Below are 25,616 nucleotides of genomic sequence, written 5' to 3' on the forward strand. Positions count from 1 at the left end.
CAGAGACTGGAAAATAAACACTAGTGCAGTGCACGATGACCCCCACCACCCATATATCTATTTCAACAAGACCCATACTGATGGATAGCATTCAACCACACATTAATATGGGAGTTAACCCATGTGTCCATGGGTATTAGAAATCTGCATCAGTTTAACAAGGTAATACATACTACCCCTGTCCGTAAACGGTTTTACCACGGAAATATTTTTATGGTGTGTCAATAGAACATGTCATTAAACACAACATATGGGGTCCGGCTGCTGGGACCCACACTGAGCTTGAGAACAGGAAGCTGGTGGTCTTCTAGGCGTACATAGCCAGTAGGAAGTGTTATCTGCAAAGCCCCTATGTACTCTGCTAATGAACTACATTGCAAGGATAAAGCTTATTTTAAGTGCTGCAATATATGATTTTTCATTATTACCTGGATGTACACTTTAAATGTTTAGGTTTTCTTTTCAATAGGTGACGTGCTGTATAAATGAGCTTGCAGCAAGACCTTCTCTACTGATGGAGTGCTGCATTTCCACCTTTCATACATGTACAAAAGTAGAAGAAAACAGTTTTATTTGTTTGAGGAAATTCAGCTAAATAAAAAAAGTCCACAGAAATGTGTTAGGCCTCATGCACACGACCGTAGCTGTGTGCACAGCCGTGATTTGCGGCTCGGACAGCCGCGGAGTGTCATCTGTGGGCTGCCCGCAAATCATGGGCCGTGCACGTGGCCGTGCACATTCATTTCAATGAGCCTGGACGGCAAAATTTGGCCGTAATAAGACATGTCCTATCTTTTTGCGGTCCAGGCTCACGGACAATGCACAGGCCATGGAAGCCATGGTAGAGTGCATAGGCCCATAGAAATTAATGGGACTGCAATTCACCCGCAGATTTGCGGGTGAATTGCGGCCGCAAAAACACGTTCGTGTGCATGAGGCCTTAGATAGTTATTATATCAGGGCTAAATTCACACAATTTCAGGACTTGGTTGCTGTTGTGAAGATATGACAGATTCCCAATTGTCATCGTCATTTTCTATTACACCATTTTCAGGTCCATGATAGAGTCCATGTGGTGAAATAGATCAGCGAAGATAAATCTCTGCATCATCAGACAGTGTGGAGAAATATCTGGGAAAAAAAATTATTTTTTTAAATATTTTTTTGCTATAGATTGCAGTAATCAACTAAATAAAGTTGTTTTTTTTTTATTTTCCTATTCAAATAGTTTTCAGTATCTATACCGAATCACAGAATGAGAAATATAAAAAGTTCTCTGGAAATATATAAAAGCACCTGAAAAGGGTTTTCTCACTATAGGCAGGATGAATGAAAAGACAATGAAGTCTCTCTATAATGGATACTGGTATCAAAAACCAGTGAGAAGGCACAGAGTGCAGACAGTCTTAAATGGTTTCTCCGAGCTTATGCTTAACACAGAAAAGTACCTATACGTGTCTGAAAGGTCACCAGGCAACGCCACCATAGCTCAGAAGAAGTTATTTTTCATTATTTTGCCCAACTCTGTGCAGCTCTGTTTTCATTTCGCTAGGGCTTTCTGTGGGCGGTATTACTATGTAAAGGACTACAGTTTGCATGATTATCCCCTCTCACAGACATTGCCTATATTTACAGCTGACTGCACACCTCTTTATTACAAGGTGCAAGGTGGTGCTGTAATTACTTAGGCCTCATGCACACGACCGTAGCCATGTGCACGGCCGTGATTTTCGGGTCGGCCGGCCACGGAGTGTCAGCTGTGCACATGGCCGCGGCCATTATTTTCAATGAGCCCGGACACTGCCGTAATAAGGCTTGCCCGTTCTTTCTGCGGTCCGGGCGCCGGGGCCATGTATGGACAGTGAAAACCAGGGTCGTGTGCATGGCTCCTTAGGAATGAAAGGGGCCGCAATCCTCCTGTGGATTTTCGGGGGAATTGCGGCCACAAAAGCACGTTCGTGTGCATGGTGCCTAGTGGGGGGCTACAGAGACACAGCTCTGTTCTGCTTCTAGACTCTGCATTATCTAATGCCCAGCATGTGAAACACATCCCTCCAAAGACAGCGAGGGAGGGACAGAGAAGGTATCAGTGAACATACAAGGAATGTGATGTGTTGCATCCCATACTACAGATCCAACAAAGAAAAGGCACATGCTAACCAGCTCCACAGGTAGTTGGATCACACAAGTGCACGGATGCAGGAGGGTGGGATTCTAAGTAACATATCCAAGTAAAAGAGCAATATCCAGCAACTCCATGTGACGAAAAATCTCCAAAAACATGCTTGTAGACAGACGGACAAAAGATATAGCTTACGCGTTTCAGGTTACACTAACCCTTACTCATACCCGTATGCTATATGTTTTGTTCGTCTGTCTGCAAGAATGTTTTCTGCCTGTACATTTTTGGAATAAAGAAAGATTTTTTTTATCACATGGAGTTGCTCTCTTCAATATCCCATACTACAGGGATGGCTTAGAGGGGAGAAAACCATTTGTTCAGTGAACATTATAAAAGAACAAGATAAACACCAGAAGCATGGTCATGTGGCTGAATGCGAGTCTGGCTTCAGTGACATTTCAGCTTCAGACAGAACATTATTGTGTAAGGCCCTCTTCACACTGAGTTTTTGGCACTGATTTTAACGCCGAAACCGCGTCGGAATCGGCGTAAAAAAACGCCTCCCATTGATTGCTCTTACTTCCCACAGTTCCGTCTCTGACCTCCTATTGAAATCAATGGGAGGCAGAGAAAGCGTTTTTCACTGCTTTTTTTTTTTCCCCACGGTGCCCAATGGCTGGATGCTGTAACTCCATTTGCCTCGACAGAAGTGGTTACTAAATGCTCCTGTCAGGAGGAGAAACTTAATGGCTGTCAATATTGACAGCCGCTGTCTGCCCCTCCAGCATCGATGTCTGTTAGATGAGATTTTTGCAGAAATAGGGAGCAACATGCAGCAGCTTGGGAAAAAAACGACCGTGGTCAGCCAGAAGACAGCACATCGCCTTACAGTGTCTACATAGGATGTCATTGTTGGCGCTCCGTTTTAGAAGCGGCTCCTAGAGATGAGTAATGTGACCAGGCTGCTATAAAGTATAGATACTTACTAGTTTTTTCTGGTTTCCCATGTTAGTGCGTCTCGCTCTCGGATTCCCTGTATGCCAGCCCATTCATTGGATTTATAATAAACTGTTCACAAACCAAATTAGAAACAAACACAATCTGTTACAACGTGTATATAGTAACATGACAGAACTTACATTGCAGGTATAAGTTATATTATGGAAAGAAAAGCAAATCTATCTGGTTATTTCTGTTAATCTCTCAGGATTTTATTTAATCAAAGGTCACACAACTGCTCTACGCCTTTATTGCAGCAGTGCTCCTGCTGGTGGTCAGTGGGCACAGTGTCATTGCTTGAGTGATCACCTGGACAGACTAATACGTCAAGGTTCAGCTTGGGGATGAGTTGGAACTAAGAAATTGGGGGAGATTTGTCAAAATTGGAGCAACGGATAAGTGAAGTAGTTGCTAATGGCAGCCAATTAGATTTCACCTCTCATTTTTCAGATGCTCTTTGGAAAATAAAAGAAGCAACCTGATACGTTGCCATAGGCAACTACTCCACTTTTCCTTTGCACCTGTTATGATTCATCTACCCAAACTCTCCTGTGGATAAGTGATAAATAATTATTACGGGAAAACCACTTTAATATATATAACAGAGTATTAGGGTAAGGCCAAACGGAGCGGCCCTGACACGGTCGCGAAACAGCCAATAACCACGCCGGCACCATATTCGGCGCCACTGTTAAATACAGTTAACGGCCACGCGTTATTGCAGGTAAAACGGCCCTTTACCTGCAAAATTGTGTGGTTATAACGTTTCTATTAATTAATGTCCACACGATTTTGCAGATAAAAGGGATGTTTTACCCCCATTAACGTGCGGCCATTAACAGGGTGTTTGACAACCACGCCGAACATGGTGCTGGCGCGGTTGTTGGCCGCGTCGCGACAGGGCCGCTCCGTGTGGCCTTACCCTTCGAAGACTGATACCAAGTATAAAATAATTGATACTAAAGGGCCTTTCACACCTGACGATATTCGGCCGGTGACGTGATCGCCGATTAACGAGACATCGTTGATCGGTGCTAGTTTGCGCCTGTTACACGGAGCTATGTATGGGGATGAGCGGTCGTTACTCTGTTCGCTCGTCCCCATACGTTATTATCATGTCAGCATCGCGTCTCCTTGATTACACAGGGAGATGTGCTGCCAACAACGATAATATTTAAAGTGGCTCTGTCACCAGATTATAAGTGCCCTATCTCCTACATAATCTGATCGGCGCTGTAATGTAGATAACAACAGTGCTTTTATTTAGAAAAACTATCATTTTTGAGCAAGTTATAAGCAATTTTAGATTTATGCTAATTAGTTTCTTAATGACCAACTGGGCGTGTTTTTACTTTTGACAAAGTGGGCGTTGTAAAGAGGGGTGTATGACGCTGACCAATCAATGTCATATACTTCTCATTGTTCCAGCCCAGCTTCTTTCACTGCACAATCACGCTGGAACAATGGGCTGGAACAATGAGAAGTGTATGACGCTGATTGGTCAGATTGGTCAGCGTCATACACTTCTCTTCACAACCCCCAGTTGGTAAAAAGTAAAAACACGCCCAGTTGGTCATTAAGAAACGAATTAGCATAAATCTAAAATTGCTCAAAAATTATAGTTTTTCAAAATAAAAACCACTGTTATCTACATTACAGCGCCAATCAGATTATGTAGGAGATAGGGCACTTATAATCTGGTGACAGAGCCTCTTTAAATTTTTTAAAACTATACGATCAGCAGATGATGGAGCGTTTGCTCGTTCATCTGCTGATCACTGCCCTGTTTACACAGGGCAATTACCTATGAACGCTTGTCTGCCCCGATAATCACCCAGTGTAAAAGGGCCTTAATTGGGATTTTAACATTGACTTATCTTTAGATAAGTCTATCAATGTTTCATCAGAGGTGGTCTGACCTCCAGGACCCCAGATGCGGCACTCCCTTTATTGTTTACATAGGAACAGCGGCTAAGCCACATAGCCGGCTGTGCCTAGTACTACAGCTTTGTGTATTTTCTATGTTTTGTGTTCTTTTAATACTTCTTTTTACTCTTAACCTATTTGGGATGGAGCCATTTTTTTTATTTTTTATTTTAGTTTTTCATCCCCCCCCCCCTTCCAAGAGTCATAACTTTTCTATTTTTCTGTCAATGGAGTGATGTGAGGGCTTATTTTTTGCGGGAGTTGTTGTAGTTTCTATTGAACCTATTTAAAGTACCAACAATTTAATGTACTGGGAAACGGAAAAAAAATTATTTATGGGATGAAATTGGAAAAAACTGGATTCCTCCATTGTTTTTTGGGTTTTGTTTTTACGGCTTTCACCATGTGGCAAAAACGACAATTTAACTCTATTCTGTGGCTCAGTACGATTACGGTGATACCAAATTTATATAGTTTTTCTTTATATTTTACAACGAAAAAACTATTTGCTAAAAAAACTATTTGTTTTGTTTCACATTCTGAGAGCCATAACATTTTTATTTTTTCGTCGATTGAGCGGTGAGAGGGCTTATTTTTTTGCGGGACGAGCTGGAGTTTTTATTGTTACATACAACTTTGATCACTTTTTATAAAAAAAAAAATGTAAGCGCTAAGTTAACTGAAAAACAGCTATTTTACGTCAGAGAAAAAATGGGAAATTATTCCTTTTTTTTTAACTTTTGATCTTTTGTTAATACTACTGAAAACTCTCTTAAACTTTTTTTTTTTACACGTTTAATTAGTCCCCCGAGGGGATTTCAACCAGCTGGTACGCTGGTACGATACAATGCAATATCAATGTATTGCAACATATTGGAATTTTTACAGGCTTCTGTGAAATCCTGTAAAGGGTTTTTTCCGAGTTATTTAAAAAAATTGGCTAATGTACGAGGGATGCAAAGAAAAAAAAAAAAAAGAGGCATTACCTACCACACAGATCCCCCTCGTTCCAGCGCTGCCACGCCATACCTCCCCGGCGTTTTATATTGACATAGCTGCAGTGACAACGAGCACGTGTACCCACGTGATCGCTGCAGCCAAACACTGGCCTCAGCGATCCTGTGCCGTATACCCACTGAGACCAGTGATTGGCTGCAGCGATCATGTGGGTATACAAGCACCTCATCACTGCAGCTATGTCAATACACAGTAGCGGGGAGGAATGAAAGCGGCGGCTCTGGAACGCCGGGGATCCGTGAGGCAGAGAGAAGGCAGACCTGGGGAACTTCACCCCGGGCTGCCAAGACAACCATAGGCACCCAGCGATCGCCCCCCTCTTTCTAATGGCTTAGATGCCGTGGTCGCTAATCGGCCAGGATCAGCAGCTCACTGTTCATAGCCGATAGTCCAGGGTGTCAGCTGTAATACATACTGATCCATACTTCACTTCCCGCACCAGGACGTGCTATTACGTTGCGGCGTGCGAAGGGGTTGAGGACAGGCCATCAATGTTTAAGTCCCGGAGAACACCGTAAATCTTTTACTGGATAATATTTTTCGATTACTATTCTTAAAAAATATAATCATTATAATTGTTACCTTCTAAAACTGAGGGAAACCTTCTGTTCATTGTATGCCGGAACTCTGATAGAAGACAAGCACAAGATTATTTAACAGATAAACACATTGGAGAACTACTGTATTTATACTGTAGGATTCTACTACTTATCCCTACCACAAGATCATACAGATTTAAGGCCCTTTTAAACATGCCATTTATCGGGCAAATGAGCGTTCATGTGAATACTGATTCCCATTCATTGCCCTGTCTAAACAGGGCAACGATCAGCCGATCGCATCATTTATGCAGCAGAAAATATTATCGTTTATGCAGCACATCTCCCTCTGTAAACAGGAAGATGTGCTGCCAGCATGATAGAAATAATAGAGCGCTCGTCCCCATACTAGCTCCTTGTGAAAGGAGCAAATGAGGGCCGATCAACGAGCTTTCTCGATGATCTGCGCTTGTTTACATGGGCAATGTCGGGCTGTTAAGAGGACCCTTATCCTTACTTATAATTGTTATATCTGTTGGAGGTAGCATCAAATTTGTCATTTTATGGCGAATCAAAGTACAAGCAGTCTCAATTGTTTTTTGTTTTTCTCACACCTGCCAGATTACAGGATTATTATTTTTAAACATGAAGGAACTACATCAATGCATACTACATCAAACTAGCTTGTGCATTTTTATGTCGTTGGCACACGTGTGACATCTATAAGTCTGATAGTTTACAGTAAGGCCGAGTCCATATAGGACAGAAATACTGCAAACTTCCGCGGAACACAGCAGCAGGCACGTGGATGAGATGCTAACAGATCTCACCCACACGCTGCAGAAATTTTCCATGCGGAAATTCACCTGCGGTGCAGATTTTCCCCATGACTTCAAAAGTTTGCAATTAAATCCTAGGATTGTGGATTTTGCAGTGAATAAAAAAAAGCAGTATACTTACATTATCAATCCCCTGGTGTTTTATTGTGACACTTTCCTGGTCTTCGCTGGTCTCTGTTTATCAGCCTCCATCGATGACGTGTTGTCTTGACACAAGACCGCTGCAGCGGTCACACGTTTCAACACATCATCGCTAGAGTTGGTGAACATAGTCCGGTGGGGGACCACGGAAGACTCACCATGGCATTGGTAAGACGAGTATTCCGCAAAAGGGAAATCCACAAGCAAATCTGCACAATTTGTTGCAGATTGGCCGCTGCAGATTTCCTGCGTACAATTTCAACAGCGAGGGCTTCTTATACACAGGTATTTCTACTGGTAAACGAGCGCTGATCGACGATATAGCACGTCGATTAGGATTCATTTAGATACATTTACAAAGAGCAATCATTGTTCTGTATGGGGACGAACAAGATCATTCGTCCTCATAGAGAAATTGCATCATTGTAGACAACACATCCTCGGACAACTGTCCTTTACACGGACAGTTGTGCTGCCAACCACAATGATTTTTACAGTTGTATAAACTTTTGTATTAAGCCGACAAACGAACAATTGGCTGACCACTGGACCTGTTCCCTGGATCACCAGCCCCTGTAAAAGGACCTAAGTCCGTTACGTGTGAACTTAGCCGAAAATGGTACATTATCCCGTACAAAGCGGTGAAAAAAGTATGTCTCCTTCTTCCACAGGAAATCATTGGAGATTGGACACAACAGTTTCAATAGAATGGCACCAAGTTCTTTCTACTATTCTATCAGTACACCCCATGTACCTTGTAAATTAATTACAGCAATGAGTGGCATCGCTAGCACCATGCATCCAGGGCAGGAGCCCTGGATTTTTGGCCCGGTGCGCCGGGCGACTGCCACATTCGATTGTATCTGCGTACTGAGGACGCAGATATGATTGAATACTATGGCGGAACAGGGTGCTGCAGCCTATAAGACACTGGGACATGATCCCGGCGCGGGACATCACTACATCGTGCCTACCTACAAAAAGGTCCCGTCTTGGCGTCTCATAGGCTGCAAGCCTAACGTGGCTGAGGAGGCCTGCTGTGCAGCTCTGTTCATCGTGGAAATGGGGCTGAGTACAAGTTTTTTTATTTGTTTGGGGGGCACTATTTCTTAATGGGGCACTATCTACAGGGAGCACTGTGACACTGTCTACAGGATATGGGGGTGTGTGTAGCACTACCTAAAAGGGGAACTGTGGCACTACGTACAAGGGTGGTGTGGCACTATCTACAGGGGGCAGTGTATGTGGCACTATCTACAGTGGGCAGTGTGTGTGGCTCTATCTACAGGGGGCAGTGTGTGTGGCGCTATCTAGGTGTCTTTGATTAAGGCCACCAGACATAACTTTGCTTGGGGCCCCAGAGATGCAAAAACTGAAGATGTGTGATACTGCCTGAAGGGCCCTGTATCTAAGCCTATACTTTCTGCTGAACTGATGTATCTAAGGCTATCAGGTGTGATACTGTCTGCTGAGCCGATGTATCTAAGGCTATCTATCATGTGTGATACTGTCTGCTGAGCTGCTGTATCTCATCCGATCATGTTTGATACGGTCTACTGAGACAATGTATCTAATTCTATCCAATGCTGCAGCTATAGGGATCATAGTCTTATAGTTATGCTGTCACCGAGATACATATATATATTTTTAATTTTTTGAGGGGTCAAACATGTCTTGAGGCTTTGCCCCTGATCTTTTAAGAGCCTAGCAATGCCCCTGACAGCAATATTTCTATAGGAACACTGTCATGATTCATCTAAATTCCAGGAGAATAAAAACTGTTGAAATTGATTTATCCAAAAGGTTACCAAGCCATTTCTAGGGGTGCGGAAGGCCTCCAACAGTGGTGAATCTGCGTAGGAGTGGCCAGCCTACCAGAATGACTCAGCCGACTTAAAATATAGCAATCCACAGTAAGGACAACAATGAAAATGACGGTGGTCGTGGGACGGTGGTTTGCTGCTTGAAAACATACCTCTATTGAAGAAAACAAAAATTCTCAACTGAACCAAAATATCTGCTCATATATCTGTAGCGAATACATAATTAGGTTAATTGGGAAACTTTTCTCCAGGAAGAATGGAGATGCCCAAAACTTAAATACTGACCAAAACCTCAGAATAACATCTATAGTGCCCTCATAAATGAATGGCAGCAGCCAGAGTGCCCCCAGGAATGTTGGCAGTGTCCAATGAACAGTGCAGGCTATTGTGCGCCCATGAATAATGGAGGCCAATGTGTGCCCATGAATAACACCGAGCAAAGTGTGCCCATGAATAGAGCTGGCTGGCGTACCCCCATGATTAGTGTCAGTCGTGGCTCATTACAAGAGAGAGCTCTGATACACTAAACAACCTCGGATGAATTTTCAACCTCCGCTTGTAAATCACAATGTTTTCATTTACTGAATGCAAGAGATCATGAAAGTTGCATTACGTTTCATTATAGAATGAAAACCAGAAACCCCCCTTAACCCCTTAGTGACCAACAGTACGCCTTTTTACGTTCCTCACTAATGGGCTTTAGGCTAATGCGACGCCTTTTAACGTGATCGCATTAGCCTAAAGTAGCGCCGAAATTAAAGATCAGAGCTCCGTTCTCTCAGCTACCGGAGGTAGCTGAGAGTTCAGGGCAACGACCAGAGACCATAACGAGTGGTCTCTGGTCACGTGATCGCCGTGAATCGCTATTTCACGGCGTTCACGGTAAAGCGGCAGATAATCGCCATTTCTCTCTCCTCTCATGGAATAACTCCTTAGAGAGGAGAGAGAACGGGTAAATAGTGCGTCCCCCCCCTCCCACGTCCGATCCCCCCCCCGTCCGATTCCCCTTCATGTCCGATTCCCCCCCCCCGGTCCGATCCCCCCCCCCGGTCCGATTCCCCCCCCCCAAAATGGCGCCCGTGTGCGCTTTGCATGTCTTACCTGTGTCGTCATCTGGCACAGCAACAATCAACTGGTCCCTGATCAGGTGATCTCTGTGATAAAACCTATCACAGAGATCACTGACAGTTATTTTCAAAACACAGCCAGGACATGGGCTGTGTTTCTCTCTCCTCCCATTGTAGTTGTTCTGAGAGGAGAGAGAAATCAGTCTAAGGCCTCATGCACACGACCGTATTTTTTCACACCCGTAAATACTGGCGTAAATACGGGTCCGGTGTCACACGTATTCCACCCGTTTTGCACCAGTATTTACGAACCTGTGCTCGTAAATATGGGTCCGGTGTCACACGTATTCCACCCGTATTTACAAGCACGTTTTTGGCAGCAAAATAGCACTGCACTAATCGGCAGCCCCTTCTCTCTATCAGTGCAGGATAGAGAGAAGGGACAGCCTTTTCTGTAATAAAAGTTAAAGAAATTCATACTTACCCGGCCGTTGTCTTGGTGACGCGTCCCTCTCTTCACATCCAGCCCGACATCCCTGGATGACGCGGCAGTCCATGTGACCGCTGCAGCCTGTGATTGACCTGTGATTGGCTGCAGCGGTCACATGGCCTGAAACGTCATCCAGGACGTCGGCCCGGATGTCGAGAGGGACGCGTCACCAAGGCAACGGGCGGGAGACCGGACTGGAGGAAGCAGGAAGTTGTCGGTAAGTATGAACGTCTTTTATTTTTATTTTTTACAGGATAGGGGATACATGTCTTTTGTTTATGGCAGAGCGGGGAGATACCTCCCCGCTCTGCCATAGTTTTCATTGTAGTCCCGGCGGTAGTTACGCCACTGGGCTGTGGCCTGCAGACCGGGTAGTCCCCTGACCTCGCCTCACCTCGCAACGCTCCCGTAATCACGGGTGAACACACGCAGCCACCCATGATTACGGGAGCCCCATAGACTTCTATGGGATGCCCGTGCCGTTATTACGGCATGAAATAGGGCATGTTCTATCTTTTTTAACGGCACGGGTACCTTCCCGTGAGCAAACGGGAAGGTACCCGTGGCTAACAGAAGCCTATGAGCCCGTTATTGCGGGTCGTAATAACGACCCGCAATAACGGGTATTTTTACGGTCGTGTGCATGAGGCCTAAGTCCTGTGCTGTGAAGAAAGAAAAAAAGTGATAAAAAATCATCGTTCTTATACATACATATATATATATATATATGGAGACTGCCTCCACTTGTTGTTCTTGCACTCCTCCCACTCTGCCCTGGGTGATTTTAATCAGTTCAATGCTGGATCCTACCATCCCCAGGTATATATGTAGGCTTAGTCCCAGTTCTGGGTGTATGTGCAGTGTAGGTTCCCACCTTACAGAGGTCGCCTTGTCGTGGCAGGTGGGCTAACACTTTTTGATCAAAATGTGCACTAAGAACCTCCCTATTTGTAGGTAGATTGAGCTTTAGTGCATATCTATTTATATTTAGTGGTTTAGGTGGCATTAGTGTTGCAGGGTGCTGTCGCCATTTTTTTATATTTGCTGTATATCTGCAGTCATAGGTGTTCTTGCACCTGCGTATTTTGTATCATTTAGTTGGAATGTGCTGTTCAATTTTTGTTGTGTTTATGGTATCCATATATGTGGGGTTAGTGACTGCCTCCACTTGTTGTTCTTGCACTCCTCCCACTCTGCCCTGGGTGATTTTAATCAGTTCAATGCTGGATCCTACCATCCCCAGGTATATATGTAGGCTTAGTCCCAGTTCTGGGTGTATGTGCAGTGTAGGTTCCCACCTTACAGAGGTCGCCTTGTCGTGGCAGGTGGGCTAACACTTTTTGATCAAAATGTGCACTAAGAACCTCCCTATTTGTAGGTAGATTGAGCTTTAGTGCATATCTATTTATATTTAGTGGTTTAGGTGGCATTAGTGTTGCAGGGTGCTGTCGCCATTTTTTTATATTTGCTGTATATATATATGTATGTATATCAAATCTATATTAGCGTCAGCGCTAGTTTAGCGTCAGCGCTAGTTTAGCGTCAGTTTAGGGTTAGGGCTAGTTTAACGTTTGTGTTTAGGGCCGTTTAGAATTAATTTTACGTCTGTTATATAAAAAAAATAAAAAATATTAAAAAAAATATATATATAAAAAAATATATATATAATTTGTGTCGTTTTTAGGATTTTAGGTTTACTTTAGGGTTAGGACTTATAGGGCATATATATATATATATATATATATATATACACATCTATAAATATGTCTCAGCGTATGTACAGCGCGGAGCAAGCCTACGCCTTGCTATGTCCCGACACTTCTGAAAGCGAAACAGACACCGCTTCAGAATTTGTTCCAGACAGTGACAGTGACGATTCTAATTCCACCGCTGAACCCCATAGTCCTATGGTGGTGGATACGTCAGTCGCTGTAGAGGTGTCAAGTGCAGGGCCGAGTGTTGCAGTCCCTCCCGTGATGTGGGATCCTGCACTATCATTTTCCCCCCAAGTACCCCAATTTGAAGCGACCCCAGGAATTAGTGTCGACGTCCAAAATGTTACCCCCTATAATTTTTTTAATTTATTTATATGTGATACGGTCCTAGACTTGATAGTCCAGCAGACTAATCTGTATGCTAGGCAGTTTGTTCTACAAAAGCCTGCGTCTATGTACTCCAGAATGTGGAGCCCCACAAGTGTCCCAGAAATAAAAAAAAATTTAGGCATTACCCTCAATATGGGTTTGGTTAAAAAACCCTCTGTCCTGTCCTACTGGACTTGTAGTGCTGTCCACGCTACCCCTGTATTTGCAGCAGTGATGTCCAGAAACCGCTATGAGGCCCTAATGCGATTCATGCATTTTACTGATAATTATCAAGTCCCCCCAAGAAGTGACCCAGCCTATGATCGGCTTAATAAATTAAGGCCATTAATCACCCTTCTAAGTGATTTATTTCTAAAGTTGTACACCCCTGACAAAAATTTGTCAGTAGATGAATCGCTCATGAGCTTCAAAGGGCGTCTTTCCTTTCGTCAATTCATCCCTTCCAAACGAGCCAGATATGGGGTGAAATTGTACAAAGTGTGCGAGAGCACAACGGGTTACACCTGCGGTTTCAAAATCTATGAAGGCAGGGGCTGCCAAATTCATACCCCAGGCTGCCCAGAAACTATTGGCACCTCTGGCAAAATTGTGTGGAACCTAATGGAGCCATTTCTGCACAAGGGGTACCACGTCTATACAGACAATTTTTATACCAGCGCTGCCCTTTATAAAGCCCTCCATGCTGCAAATACAGGGGCCTGTGGGACAGTACGGAAGAACAGAGTGGGACTCCCACAACAGTTGGTGTCCAGGCGTTTGGGAAAAGGAACATCCATGGCCCTTGCAAGTCAGGAATTGCTTGCAGTGAAGTGGGCCGACAAGAAGGATGTCTACATGCTGTCCACCGTACACACGGACACCACTGTGGCAATTACGGAGAGGGGGGCTTCCACTGCAAAGCAGAAACCTGTCTGTGTAACAGACTACAACAAATTTATGGGGGGTGTAGACCTTTCCGACCAGGTGCTTCAGCCTTACATGGTGAAGTGCAAAAATAAGGCCTGGTACAAAAAGGTAGCAATCTACCTCATCCAGGTTGCTACCTATAACAGTTTTGTTATTTTCAAAAAAGCCCAAGGAACGCTCACTTTCCTTCAATTTCAGGAGAAGGTCATTGAGCATCTCCTTTTTGAGTCCACTATACCGGCACAATCCTGCGAATCTGAGGATGTGCGCAGGCTTTCAGAGCGCCACTTTTTACACCCTATTCCTTCCACTGAGACCCAAAAATATCCCCAAAGAAGGTGTCGGGTATGTAGCAAGCATGGCAGGAGGAGGGATACCCGCTTTTATTGCCCCATGTGTCCATCAAAACCAGCCCTTTGTAACTACCCCTGTTTCGAAACCTTTCACACGGTTGCAAATTACTAGAATTTAACACAAAAAAAAAAAAAATGGGTTGGGGGCGTTTTTAGGGAGTCAATTTCTTTATATTTTCTTTTTAGTTCGTGGGCTTTCCAAGTAGGGATTATTTCTTGTGGGAGAGGTTGTAGAGCACATTTTTTTCAGACCGTGAAACTAATTTTACCCCTTATGATTTTTTTTATTTATTTGTGGGTGATCAAGTGCTGGAATTAATTGTCCAGTACAAAATCCCACATCCACAATTTTTTTATTTTGACTGTTCTTATGACTATGTCCTGCCACATACAGCTGTTACATTCCTAATTCTGTACCGTGATACGGGCATGATCTTTTTTTTTATTTGGAGGATCTCTAATAATTGAGCTGTTCCTTATCAATACACCATGGGCTTTGTTACGGTTCTTCTGGAAATACTGACATTTTGGGGATTAGTGATTCTTTACTTTTCCTATAGATGGTTTTGGACACTGTCCCTTTATATATTCTGTAGGTGATTGGTTGTTTTGTGCACATAGCGGTTCCTACCTTGCCGGGCAGGGGCCTGTTAGGGTGTACCGCGTCACTTGGCACATTCGTCCCTCATAAGGATTGATGGAGCTAAAGAGACGTTGTACAACCAGCCACTGAAAAAAAAAAAGCTTGTCATGACAGCCCTGCAGGTGTTCTTCTATCTAGTGAACAGACTCGAGTTTGCAACATAGTTGGATACATTTTCCTCCATTTGTTTGAAGATATTGCCCGTCACTCCAGTACAGTTTATTTTTTCCTCTCTGACTGATTTTATATTAGGACAGAATTCTGTCCACAATGACATCATAATGGCACCAACTGCTTCTTCAGCAAGACATAGTCATAAGTACAGGCAAATACGTCTATAGCAACATGTATCCGTTATGAATACACGGCTTCACTTCTATTCTGTGCCGCACAAATTTATTAATGTGGCGTATTTCTAACAAAATAACCTTCTACCACGTCTCCTCTATTTCATGTGGAAACGTAATAAGAGTTTGAAGAAAACATTATATACCCATAGTGTCTGAAATTATACCCATTGGGTCCGCATGCCACTACACCACTGCATGAATACCTTTAGGGGTTTAGTTTTTAAAATGGGGTCATTTCTGCGTGGTTTTTATTTTTTGTTCAGGCAGCTCAATGCCTCTAAATGCATGATATGGGGCCTAGAATTTATTCAATTGTGCCCTGAAAGCCAAAGGGTGCTCCCTCTCTTTTTGGCCCAGCCACACGTCTAATAAGCAGATTGGGGCAACAATGAGAGTATTTTTGAAAACAGGAGAAACGGGGTGATAGATTTTGGGGTGTGTTTCTTCATTCTTATGGTCGCTTTACACAGAAATCGGTCTTCAAAGTGATACTTTTATGAAAAAAGTGGTTTTTATTTTTTTTCACCTGCTATGCATTAAATTTAGCAAAAAACTGTGGGGTCAAAATACTCACTACACCCCTTAAGGGGTCTAGTTTTCTAAATGGGGTCGTTTATGGGGAGTTTCTATCGTTCTGGTAGTTCAAAACCTCTCCAAATGTACAGTGGGGCCTAAAACATTTTCAAGCAAAATATGAGTCCTGAAAGCCTCCGGGTGCTCCCTCCCTTTCGGGCCCTGTCGTGTGTCCAGGCAACGCATTAGGGTCACAATGGGGGCATTTTTGAAAACAGGAGAAACGGGGTGATAGATTTTTGGGTGTGTTTCTTCATTCTCATGGTCGCTTTACAAAGAAATCGGTCTTCAAAGTGATACTTTTATGAAAAAAAGTTAAATTATATTTTTTTATGCCTGCTTTGCATGAATTCTTACAAAAAAACTGTGGGGTCAAAATACTTACAACACCCCTTAATAAATACCGTAAGGGGTCTAATTTTCAAAATGGGGTCACTTGTGGGGGTTTCCACTATTCTGACACCTATGAGCCTATGAAAACCTGGCTTGGTGCAGGAAAACAAAATGTACTACAAAATTTATAAAATTATTACTTAACTTGTAAGTCTTCTAAATTGCTCAAAAATTATTATTTTTTTCAAAAGTGCTGCCAAAATAGAGTAAAGAGATGGAAATATATATTTAATAAAAAAAATTGTACAGTATGTGTGTACATATGTGACATATTGCAGTTAAAAATAGGGAAAAATGATGATTTTTACAAAATGTCTTCAATTTTTCTATTTTTTAAGTTATTTCCGCAAATCGTATCAGTCTACTTTTACCACTAAAATAAAGTACAACATGTGACGAAAAAACAATGTCAGAATTACTTGGATATTCAAAACTTTCACAGAGTTATTCTCTGATAAAGTCACACATACCAGATTTGACAAATTTGGCTTGGTCATTAACCCCTTCCCGACATTTGCCGTACATGTACGTCATGGAAAGCATTGACTTCCCGCATCTTGCCGTACATGTACGCCAAATGTTTGGGACCGGCTCAGAAGCTGAGCCGGTCCCATCATCACCGGATCTCAGCTGTATCTTACAGCTGACATCCGGCTGTAACGGCAGGGACCGAAATTAGCTTCGATCCCCGCCATTAACCCCTTAAGTGCAGCGCTCAAACGCGATCGCTGCACTTAAGGTGTTTGCAGCTCATCGGAACCCCAGTAATGAAATTGCCGGGGTTCCGGTGGCTGCAATGGCAACCGGAGGCCTAATACTGGCCTCCCGGTCTGCCTAGCACCGAAGCCGGTCAAGATCCGCCCGGCGGCGGAGCCTGATCGGCTTCCGTAGCTGCCGGCAAGATGGCGCCGGGTCAGGAGCTGATCCGGCGTCATCAGCGGTGGAAGTCAGCTGTATGTTACGGGCTGACATCCACCTGTAACGGCAGGAACCGGAGCTAGCTCCGATCCCTGCCATTAACCCCTTCGATGCAGCAATCGAAAGCGATTGCTGCATCGTAGCGGTTACTAGCAGATCGCCAGCCCTGACAGTCAATCAGGACTGGCGACTGCTGTTATGGCAACAGGAGACACAATGGTCTCCTGCTCTGCCATTACGGAAGCCGATTTAGGCCCCGCCGGGAGGCGAAGCCTAATCGGCTTGCTGTCAGTGAATGACTGACAGATCTAATACATTGCACTACATAGGTAGTGCAATGTATTAGAAAAAAAAAAATCTGACCATTGGACCTTCAAGTCCCATAGTGGGACTTGAGAAAAAGTGTAAAAAAAGTATAAAAAAAGTGTAAAAAAAAGTGCAAATAATGAAAGTTTGAAAACAATAAAAGTTTCAAGTAATCAAATAAAACACAATCCCCCTTTTACTCTTATCAAGTCCTTTATTATTGAAAAATAATAATAAACCATATGTATTTGGTATCGCCGCGACCGTAACGACCTGAGGTATCAAAATATTATATTATTTATTGCACGCGGTGAACAGCGTAAAAAAAAAACGTAAAAAACGTTACCCGAGTTTCTGTTTTTTAGTCACTTTGCCCTACAAATGTTAGAATAAAAAGTGATCAAAAAGTCGCACGTATCCAAAAATGGTACCTATAAAAACTATAGCTCGTCCCGCAAAAAACAAGCCCTCATACACCTCCGTCGACAAAAAAATTAAAACGTTATGGTTCTCACAACTTGGCGACAGAAAAAAAATACATTCTTTTTACAAAAGTAATTTTATTGTGCAAAAAGTTGTAAAACATAAAAAAGTGCTATAAATTAGGTATCGCCGGAATCGTACTGACCCGCAGAATAAAGTTAACATGTAGTTTATAATGCGTGGTGAACGCTGTACAAAAAAAAAAAAAAAAATTGCGTTTTTTTGTTTACCTGGCATCCTAAAAAATAGGATAAAAGGTGATCAAAAAGTCACATGTACCCCAAAATGGTACCAATAATAACTACAGCTCGTCCCGCAACAAACCAGCCCTCATACCGCTACATCTATGAAAAATAAAATTAGTTATGGCTCCAATAATTCAAGAAATAAAAAAAATATGCAGTTGTGCCCGAGGGGAACATTTCTTCTGTTTGAAGAGGCGATTTATCAAGGACCTAAAATTAGGGAACCAGGAAAGGGAGGGCCCAAACATATCCGCTGGAAGCGACGGTGCCCGTATTATACCAGGACAACACTTCCCAGCAAAATTCCTCAAACTACAAAGGCGCGGAGTGTGGATCAAAAGGGGCATAATAAAGGACGCCATATATCAGTGTGACACCGGCCTGTGCAGAAAGGATTGTGTCACAGCGTAACACACATCTATGGATTATTTTATTGTTTTTTTTTACCCCATTATTATACCACCTGACTATGCCCCTTATATACTCCGCCCGGCTTACATATGCCCTACATTATAAACGGAAACACCAGTAAGACTCCAAACAAAACTACTACCAAGCAAAATCCACGCTCCAAAAGCCAAATGGCATTTCCTCCCATCTGAACCCTACAGCGTCCCCAAACAGCAGTTTCCTTCAACATATATGGCATCGTCATACCCGGGAGAACCCTTTTAGCAATTTTTGGGGTGTGTGCCCCCAGTGGCATAAGCTGGGCACGACATATTTGCCACTGAATGGCATATCTAGGGAAAAATATACATTTTTAATTTGCACCATCCGCAGCGCATTCATTTATGGAAAAGACCTGTGGGGTGAAAATGCTCACTACACCCCTTAATAAATGCCTTGAGGGGTGCAGTTTCCATAATGGGGTCACTTCTCAGGGGTTTATTTTTATTATTTCACATCTGAGCCTCTGCAGTTGTGAACCAATACTTTGTAAATCGCCAAATTAGGCCTCAATTTGACATGGTACGCTTTCACTCCTGAGCCTGGTCGACTGTCCAGGCAAGAGATTAGGGCCACATGTAGGGTGTTTCTAAAACCAGGAAACCCAGCATAATAATTAGAGAGCTGTCTTGTTATGGTGGCACAAGCCGGGCACCACATATTGTCCACATATCCGTGGAAAAAATCCCATTTTCACTCTGCAACATCGAGTTCACACTAATTTCTACAAAACACCTGCAGGGTTAAAATGCTCACTACACCCCTAGGTAAATGCATTGAGGGGTGTAGTTTCCAAAATTGGGTCACTTCTGGGGGGTTTCCACTGTTTTGGGCCCACAGGCGCCCAAAAACCAATCCAGCAACATCTGCACTCCAAATGGCGGTCCTTCCCTTCTGAGCCCTGCCGTGTGCCCAAACAGCAGTTTATGACCACATATGGGGTATTGCCGTACTCGGTAGAAATTGCTTTACAAATGTTGGGTTCTTTTTTTTCCTTTATTTGTTTGCGAAAATGAAAAAATTTGCGCTAAAGCTTCGTCTTATTGAAGAAAAAGGATTGTTTTTATTTTCACTGCCCAATTCTAATAAATTCTATGAAACATCTGTGGGGTCAAAATGCTCACTACGCCCCTAGATGAATTCCTCAAGAGGTGTAGTTTCCTAAATGGTGTCACTTTTTGGGCGTTTTCATTGTTTTTTCCCCTCAGGGGCTTTGCAAATGTGACATGGCCTCCGCAAACCATTCATGCTCAATGTGATCTCCAAAAGCCAAATAGCGCTCTTTCCCTTCTAAGCCACGCCGTGTCTCCAAACAGCCGTTTATTACCACATGTGGGGCATTGTTTTACTCGGGAGAAATTGCTTTACAAATTTTGTGGTGCTTTTTCTCCTTCAGTCCTTGTGGAAATGAGTAAAAATAAGCTAAACCTACATTTTCTTTGAAAAAATGTAGATTTTTATTTTCAGGGCCTACTTCCAATAATTTCTGCAAAAAACCTGTGGGGCCAAATCGCTCACTATACCCCTAGATAATTTCCTCAATGGGTGTAGTCTCCAAAATGGGGTCACTTGTGGGGGGTTTCCACTGTTTTGTCTCCTCAGGGACTTCGTAAATGTGACATGGCCTCCGCAAACCATTCCTGCTAAACTTGAGCTCCAAAAGCCAAATAGCGCTCTTTTCCTTCTCAGCCCTGCCGTGTCTCCAAACAACCGTTTATTACCACATGTGGGGTATTGTTTTACTCGGGAGAGATTGGTTTACAAATTTTAGGGTTCTTTTTCTCCTTCAGTCCTTGTGGAAATGAGAAAAAAAAAATCGCTAAACCTACATTTTCTTTGAAGAAATGTTAATTTTAATTTTCACGGCCTACTTCCAATAATTTCTGTAAAAAAACTGTGCGGTCAAAATGCTCACTGTACCCCTAGATAATTTCCTTGAGGTGTGTAGTTTCCCAGATGGGGTCACTTTTGGGGGATTTTGACTGTTTTGGCACTGCAAGAGCCCTTCAAACCTGACATGGTGCCTAACATTTATTCTAACAAAAATAAGGCCCCAAAATCCACTAGGTGCTCCTTTGCTTCTGAGGCCGGTGCTTCAGTCCAGTAGTACGCTACGGCCACATGTGGGATATTTCCTAAAACTGCAGAAACTGGGCAACAAATATTGAGTTGCATTTCTCTGGTAAAACCTTCTGTGTTATAAAAAAAATTGTACAAAAAATTTATTTCTGCAAAAAAATATGAAATTTTTAAATTTCACCTCTACTTTGCTTTAATTCCTGTGACATGTGTAAAGGGTTAAGACATTTTCTAAATGCTGTTTTGAATACTTTGAGGGGTGTAGTTTTTAAAATGGGGTTACTTTTTGTGGGTTTCTAATATATAAGGCCCTCAAAACCACTTCACAACTGAACTGGCCCCTGTAAAAATGGCCTTTTGAAATTTTCTTGAAAATGTGAGAAATTGCTGCTAAAGTTCTAAGCCTTGTAACGTCATAGAAAAATAAAAGGATGTTCAAAAAACGATGCCAATCTAAAGTAGACATATGGGGGATGTTAATTAGCAACAATTTTGTGTGGTATAACTGCCTGTCTTACAAGCAGATACATTTAAATTGAGAAAAATGCTAATTTTTGCAATTTTTCGCTAAATTTTGGTGTTTTTCACAATTAAATACTGAACATATCGAGCAAATTTTGCCAGTAACTTAAAGTCCAATGTGTCACGAGAAAACAATCTCAGAATCGCTTGGATAGGTGAAAGCATTCCGGAGTTATTACCACATAAAGTGACACGTCAGATTTGAAAAATGAGGCCCGGTCAGGAAGGTCAAAAGTGGCTAAAGAGGGAAGGGGTTAAGGTCCAAACAAGCTTGGTCACTAAGGGGTTAAATATGACATGCATGGACACAATGAGGTGTAAACGTGCCTAAGTGATAAAGAACCTCACCTTGGCTTGAATCCATTTTGAAGTACAGCAGGTATGCACCAAAACCACCCGCCAGTTCAAGTGCCAGCACGGCCTTGAAAAGCTTGCTGTTAAATATTACCTGTTAATAAGAAAAGGTTGATAATAAGTAGTGACACCACTTGAGGTGAAATGATTTGCTCTTTATAAAGTACATTGGCGCAGGTGGTAGGCCCCTGCACGCAGGACAGAAATGCAGTTGAATTACAGTCCGAAATGTCAGTGCTGAATTTACGCTAAATAAATTGAAATGCTACAGAGGCATTGATTAAATCGCTGCTATATTTATTTGTTATTGTACAGATTAAGGCCTCTCGCACATAACCGTAGTTTTTATCCACAATTACTGATCCGTATTGCGGATAAAATACTGACACATTCATTTCTATCGGCCACAGACACCTTCCCGGATATTTACGGGTGTGTGTCCGGGCCATATAAATGAGCTGCAAAAAATAGGACACGTCCTATTTTTCGGATTTACGGCTCGTGCTCCTATACTTACTACCGTGAGCACGGTCCGCAAATGCGGGTGACACTCCGCAGCCAATCCGTGCAGTATTTACTGAGGCCTAAGAGCAGACAAGGGATTATTGAGATCCTCCATGGGTTCAGTGAGATGTCAGAACAGGGGTCTTGTGGATTGAGGGCAGGAGAGAAGTTATTCTTACACTCGCTGGGATTTCTACATCTTGGAGGCTGCAATGTAATTCTGCTGGTCATATCCGGAGAGTCTCCCCAGGTAACCAGTGTCTGCACACTCACCATGGTCAATCTATGAATCCACTTGAAGGTCCACCTGGGTCACTACACTAGCTCATGTAGTCTCTCCTACAAACACCATTACAGTTACTGGAAATTAAACTGCTTCAATAACGTGCAAGGGAACCCATAACTACAGCACAAGCACTTAGTTGCTATAGCGGTTGTGAATACGAGCTTTAACGATAGTTACAACTTTTAGCTTCCAGTTAGCCAGCGTATAGTAATCGGCTTTGCCCTTATCTAAGATGGTTACGTTAAACTCGGTGAGTACACTGCTGGCGCGTCGCGATCTATTGACGTCATCTCGTGCCTGGAGGACGCTGCTTCCTGGAGGCGGGGACTTGTATGTGACAGCAGAAGTGTAAGCAGCAGAGGCTGTGGGGGCTTACAGTATTCCACTAAGGTAACGACCGCCCGCCTGGAGGGTATGTTGTGAGGGTAATGTGGGCAGGGTATACAGTGATGGATTTATATGGGTACTTTGGCATGAGGGTTAGTGAATGAAGGGTGTAGGCATCCAGTATAATTCTATCTATCTATCTATCTATCTATCTATCTATCTATCTATCTATCTATCTATCTATCTATCTATCTATCTGTCCTTAAAATCTGGTCATAGATCTGGAGACCAGTAATTCGCTCTTGGAACCGTTATGCCTGTGCAAAAGCAATTGCATGGGGTCAATAAAACCCTCTCATTAGGAAAAGATTATCGGCTCGTTTACCTCCAAATGAGTGTGTCGAAAGGGAGAAAATATAAATTAAATTTTAATTAATTCTCTCCCGTTATGTCGAGACCTCTAATTTGCTGGTTGGATATCTCTCAAATTGTAAAATGTTACCCAGTTCTTAGATGAGGGTGAGTTCACACGCAGCGTCTGCAAACCGTCCTGATATTCAGTTTTACCACAATTTGGCGCAGTTTTTAAAATGTTTTGCAGGCACAATAAACGTGAAAATCTCACCGGATTGCAGTAAAATCCCACGTTGGTGCAGTTTTCGGCCGCGCTGTGGCTAGCAGTCATTTTTCTGCCTGTTCTTATCGCTGACGGCTTTACTTTTGGTGGTATGCTGTTTCGTTTAACGTCCGTACAATATGTGCAACATTTTCTATAAAAAAATAAGCAACAATGTGCCTCCTATGCCAGGTCAGACCAGTGGTATGTGGTAGGGTCAGTTCACACTGAGCTTTCTTGGCACCGATTTTGATGCGGAAACCGCGTTGGAATCCGCAACAAAAAAACTGCCCAAATCGCTACCCATTGTTTTTAATGGAAGGCAGAAGCGGTTTTTTTCCCCCCCAGGCCGCTTGCAAGGAAAAAAAAGGCGAAATAGCGTTTCTGCCTCTGACCTCCCATTGAAATCAATGGGAGACAGCAAAAACCCACGGTGCTCATTTTGAGCGGGGTTTTTTTTGCCCGCGGTATTTGCATTAGGGTCGGTTCACACAGAGTTCTTTGTCACTGATTTTAATGTGGAAACTGCGTTGGAATCCGTGCCAAAATACGTCCCAAATCGCCACCATTGATTTCAATGGGGGGGGGGAAGAGGCATTTTTCTTCTCGGGCGGCTTTTGGCTGCTTGTGGAAAAAACAAAAAGTGCCATGCTCTTTTCTCTTCGAATACGCCACAAAAGTCACAGCGCTTGGCTTTTTCTTGTGGGTTTTGCAACAGAAAATCCACAAAATTGCAGCATAAATTGACATGGAGCGGAGTTTAATTCCGCACCCCAGGTCAATTTATTAACGTTTTCAAAATCTCATCCACTTTGCTGTTACTGTAAATGCTGCGAAATTTCCGCACAGAATTCTGTTGTGGAAATTGCGCAGCGTTTATGCTACGTGGGAACCTGACGTAAGAATGCAATGAAAAATCCTCCTCAAAATTCTTTTTTTTTTTTTTTTTCTTTTCTGCTCGTCAAAATACTCTGCGTGAACTAGGTGTTTTTTGTACTGGATAGAAATGTTGCAGATATAAAGATTTTATTTATCTTGAGACATTTCTGTCTTTAGCCGTGTCCTCCAATATATTTATTTGGCGGGCTGGATACGCTTTTATGGGGCTGTGTTACGGTTCCCTGCGAAGCATGTGGCCGGGAACATCGCTATACGGGACAAATCTCAAAGGGACCTCTGTCCTTCGTTCTCTTAATCCCATATGACACCGATATGAAATAAGGTTGTGTGCATGAGCCTGTTCTGCCCATAAGATCTCACTAATTCTGTTAATATCTTCTCCTTACAGGGGTTTTCAGCACCTGTTATTCTACAAAGATGGAGCTCGCTCACAGTTTGTTACTGAAAGAAGATTCTCTGGCTCAGGTTACAGAGGCCAAAAAAGCGGTCTTTATTTTTGAATGGCTGCGCTTCCTGGACAAAGTGCTCATCTCTGCAAACAAGGTAAATCTGAGGTTCTGTCAAAAAGGTATTTAGTTTGCATGTTTACAACTGTTATTACAGAGCATATATATGGCGTGGGGCAAAATTAAAAAAAACTATAGTTCTGAAATATAAAGAAGTTTGATCAATTTATATTGAAACCATAGATAGATATATGCCAGTACATTATAGAATAAATTTGGTTAAAGGAAAAGGAAAATAAATGCTAAAAATGTTTTAATGTTAAACAAATAGATATTTATTCAAGTGATGTACAGTATATTATGTTAGAAGTGAAATGGCATCTGGGTAGAGGGTCTCACACCAGAAGTTCCCGCTTGGCTGAATGTATACATTGTGTTGTTAAAAGAACAGTAGATTTAGAATGACTGTAGATTTGGATATAGTACTGTAATAACACACAATACATTTGAATTAATATTAACTTTTCTCACAGACCGACATCAAGGAAAACCAGAAAAAACTTGTGGAGCAGCTGACTGGGCTCATAAGTAGTTCTCCCGGGCCACCTACTCGCAAACTACTAGCCAAGAATCTTGCCACTCTCTACAGTATTGGAGACACCTACACTGTGTTCCAAACACTTGACAAGTGCAATGAAATGATCAAGAGCAAAGATGACACTGCTGCCTATCTTCCAACCAAACTGTAAGTCTATATCCATGGATGTGCTCCTAGGAATCCGTATAGTATAGAGTCAATGTTGGACTTTTGGGCATCACTTTATTAGGGAGGGTGCTGTGGAGCAAATTCACTTTCTACTAGGGCATCTGTACGTTTTACTCTCAAATCTGAAT

The 25,616-nt window shown here is 42.7% G+C and overlaps 2 protein-coding genes across 3 annotated transcripts in view; one reads left to right on the top strand and one right to left on the bottom strand.

The window, feature by feature from the left end:
* Positions 1–554: 554 nt before the first annotated feature.
* On the bottom strand, positions 555–22,723 carry CEBPZOS (CEBPZ opposite strand). 2 transcript variants are annotated; one of them, XM_075862811.1, is made up of 5 exons: positions 22,421–22,718; positions 21,638–21,737; positions 6,647–6,691; positions 3,109–3,190; positions 555–1,131 (listed from the first exon to the last, which is right to left on the bottom strand). In XM_075862811.1, coding segments are annotated over exons 1-5 (231 nt in total). In that variant the 5' UTR covers positions 22,424–22,718; the 3' UTR covers positions 555–1,130. The 2 variants fall into 2 exon arrangements, with proteins under 2 accessions (XP_075718926.1, XP_075718927.1); XM_075862812.1 differs by lacking the exon at positions 555–1,131 and having other exon boundaries at positions 3,108–3,190; positions 22,421–22,723.
* A 30-nt stretch (positions 22,724–22,753) lies between these two features.
* HEATR5B (HEAT repeat containing 5B) overlaps positions 22,754–25,616 on the top strand; it is an 80,242-nt gene continuing 77,379 nt past the window's right edge. Inside the window, exons 1-3 of the mRNA XM_075862810.1 lie at positions 22,754–22,823; positions 24,665–24,819; positions 25,256–25,467. Coding sequence (XP_075718925.1) covers positions 24,694–24,819; positions 25,256–25,467 — 338 coding nt within the window. The 5' untranslated portion in view covers positions 22,754–22,823; positions 24,665–24,693. The remainder of the gene's footprint in view (positions 22,824–24,664; positions 24,820–25,255; positions 25,468–25,616) is intronic.

Source organism: Rhinoderma darwinii, chromosome 4, assembly GCF_050947455.1.
Source record: "Rhinoderma darwinii isolate aRhiDar2 chromosome 4, aRhiDar2.hap1, whole genome shotgun sequence".
Classification (NCBI taxonomy): Eukaryota; Metazoa; Chordata; class Amphibia; order Anura; family Rhinodermatidae; genus Rhinoderma; species Rhinoderma darwinii.

Excerpts from the sequence above, each read along its gene's own strand:
- CEBPZOS (XM_075862811.1), bottom strand. Across the intron at positions 6,692-21,637 it reads CAAAATGGATTCAAGCCAAG|AGTTCCGGCATACAATGAAC; the intron begins GTGAGGTTCTTT and ends GTCTTCTATCAG. Across the intron at positions 3,191-6,646 it reads GTTTCCCTCAGTTTTAGAAG|TTTATTATAAATCCAATGAA; the intron begins GTAACAATTATA and ends GTTTGTGAACAG.